Genomic DNA, 1012 nt, shown 5'->3' with positions numbered 1-1012 from the left:
GTGTGTGTCTCCACGGGACGATGTCCACCCCGCTTCTGCAGAAGGAGCGATCGGTGTGGGACTCGGTGCTGTAGAGAACCTCCTGACACTGACGCTCTCCAGGGAGCTGCGCTTTCACACGCACTTCCAGAACGGTCACCTCCTTCTCCTTCAGCTTCCCAGACTTCCCCTTCACCCGGGTGCGTTTAGTGTCCACCCACACCACACGCTCCTTCACTGCTGATCTGAGTACACATGGAGATATCAAGACAGTAAAGGAATATTGCACCCAAAATTGCATACATTAAAATGCATCTGTAAGTCTGAACTTACTCTTCGATGCCCAGGTCAGCGAGTGTGGTGTTCAGGAAGGGAAACACCTGGTCAGGGTTCAGAACTTCAATGGGCAGGTGCACACACATGGGAACCGTCCAGTCCAGCTCGGCCCGCACCATTTTGTCATTGGTTGGGGAGTTTAAGAGGCCGTCACCATTCACTTGTTTTTCCTGGGGCTTGACCACATGCTGGACCTCTGGATCTTTGTCCTGGCCTGCCAGCTTGACACTGGTGTCTTTAACTGGCAGCTGTCGCTCCGCTTTGTTTTCTTTCCTGTCGTCTATGATCATTGAGTTGATTCCTTTGATTCCTCTCTGGTTGAAATGATAACCCTTATCTCCTCAAGTCAGCTGTTGTTTTCCAAATTTGAGATTCGATCAAGCAGATGTAGACAGAAGTCTTCTCAGATGCTTCTGTCTGCGCTGTTGGATCTTAGGTGGTGTGAGACACTGGGGAACATTCAGAAGTCCAGTGGAGATTTAAATGGTCTGTGTGAATGTGTGTAATGTGGCGCTGACGTGTGAGGTTTATTAGTCTGTCAGAGGCTGATGAATTACAGTATGGAGAGTTGTTTATATTATTAAATCATCTTTTCCCTCCCCAATGTATGTGTGGGCTACTTAAGTTAAGCCTGTGAACCAACTAACTAACTAGCTCTGTGAGGCTTTTTGTTTCCCTTCGTGAAATGTTGCACCAT

At 48.3% G+C, this 1012-nt stretch overlaps 1 protein-coding gene across 1 annotated transcript in view; it reads right to left on the bottom strand.

The window, feature by feature from the left end:
* Positions 1–605, bottom strand: part of LOC107560254 (uncharacterized) — a 5675-nt gene extending 5070 nt beyond the window's left edge. Inside the window, exons 1-2 of the mRNA XM_016244384.1 lie at positions 313–605; positions 4–224 (exon numbers count right to left, since the gene is read on the bottom strand). Coding sequence (XP_016099870.1) covers positions 4–224; positions 313–605 — 514 coding nt within the window. The remainder of the gene's footprint in view (positions 1–3; positions 225–312) is intronic.
* Between the last annotated feature and the right edge of the window lie 407 nt (positions 606–1012).

The sequence above is a fragment of the Sinocyclocheilus grahami genome, unplaced genomic scaffold (genome assembly GCF_001515645.1).
Source record: "Sinocyclocheilus grahami isolate Dianchi unplaced genomic scaffold, SAMN03320097.WGS_v1.1 scaffold716.1, whole genome shotgun sequence".
Taxonomy (NCBI): Eukaryota; Metazoa; Chordata; class Actinopteri; order Cypriniformes; family Cyprinidae; genus Sinocyclocheilus; species Sinocyclocheilus grahami.
The sequence above is the reverse complement of the archived record's forward strand: the minus strand, read 5'-3'. Positions and strand labels throughout refer to the sequence as shown.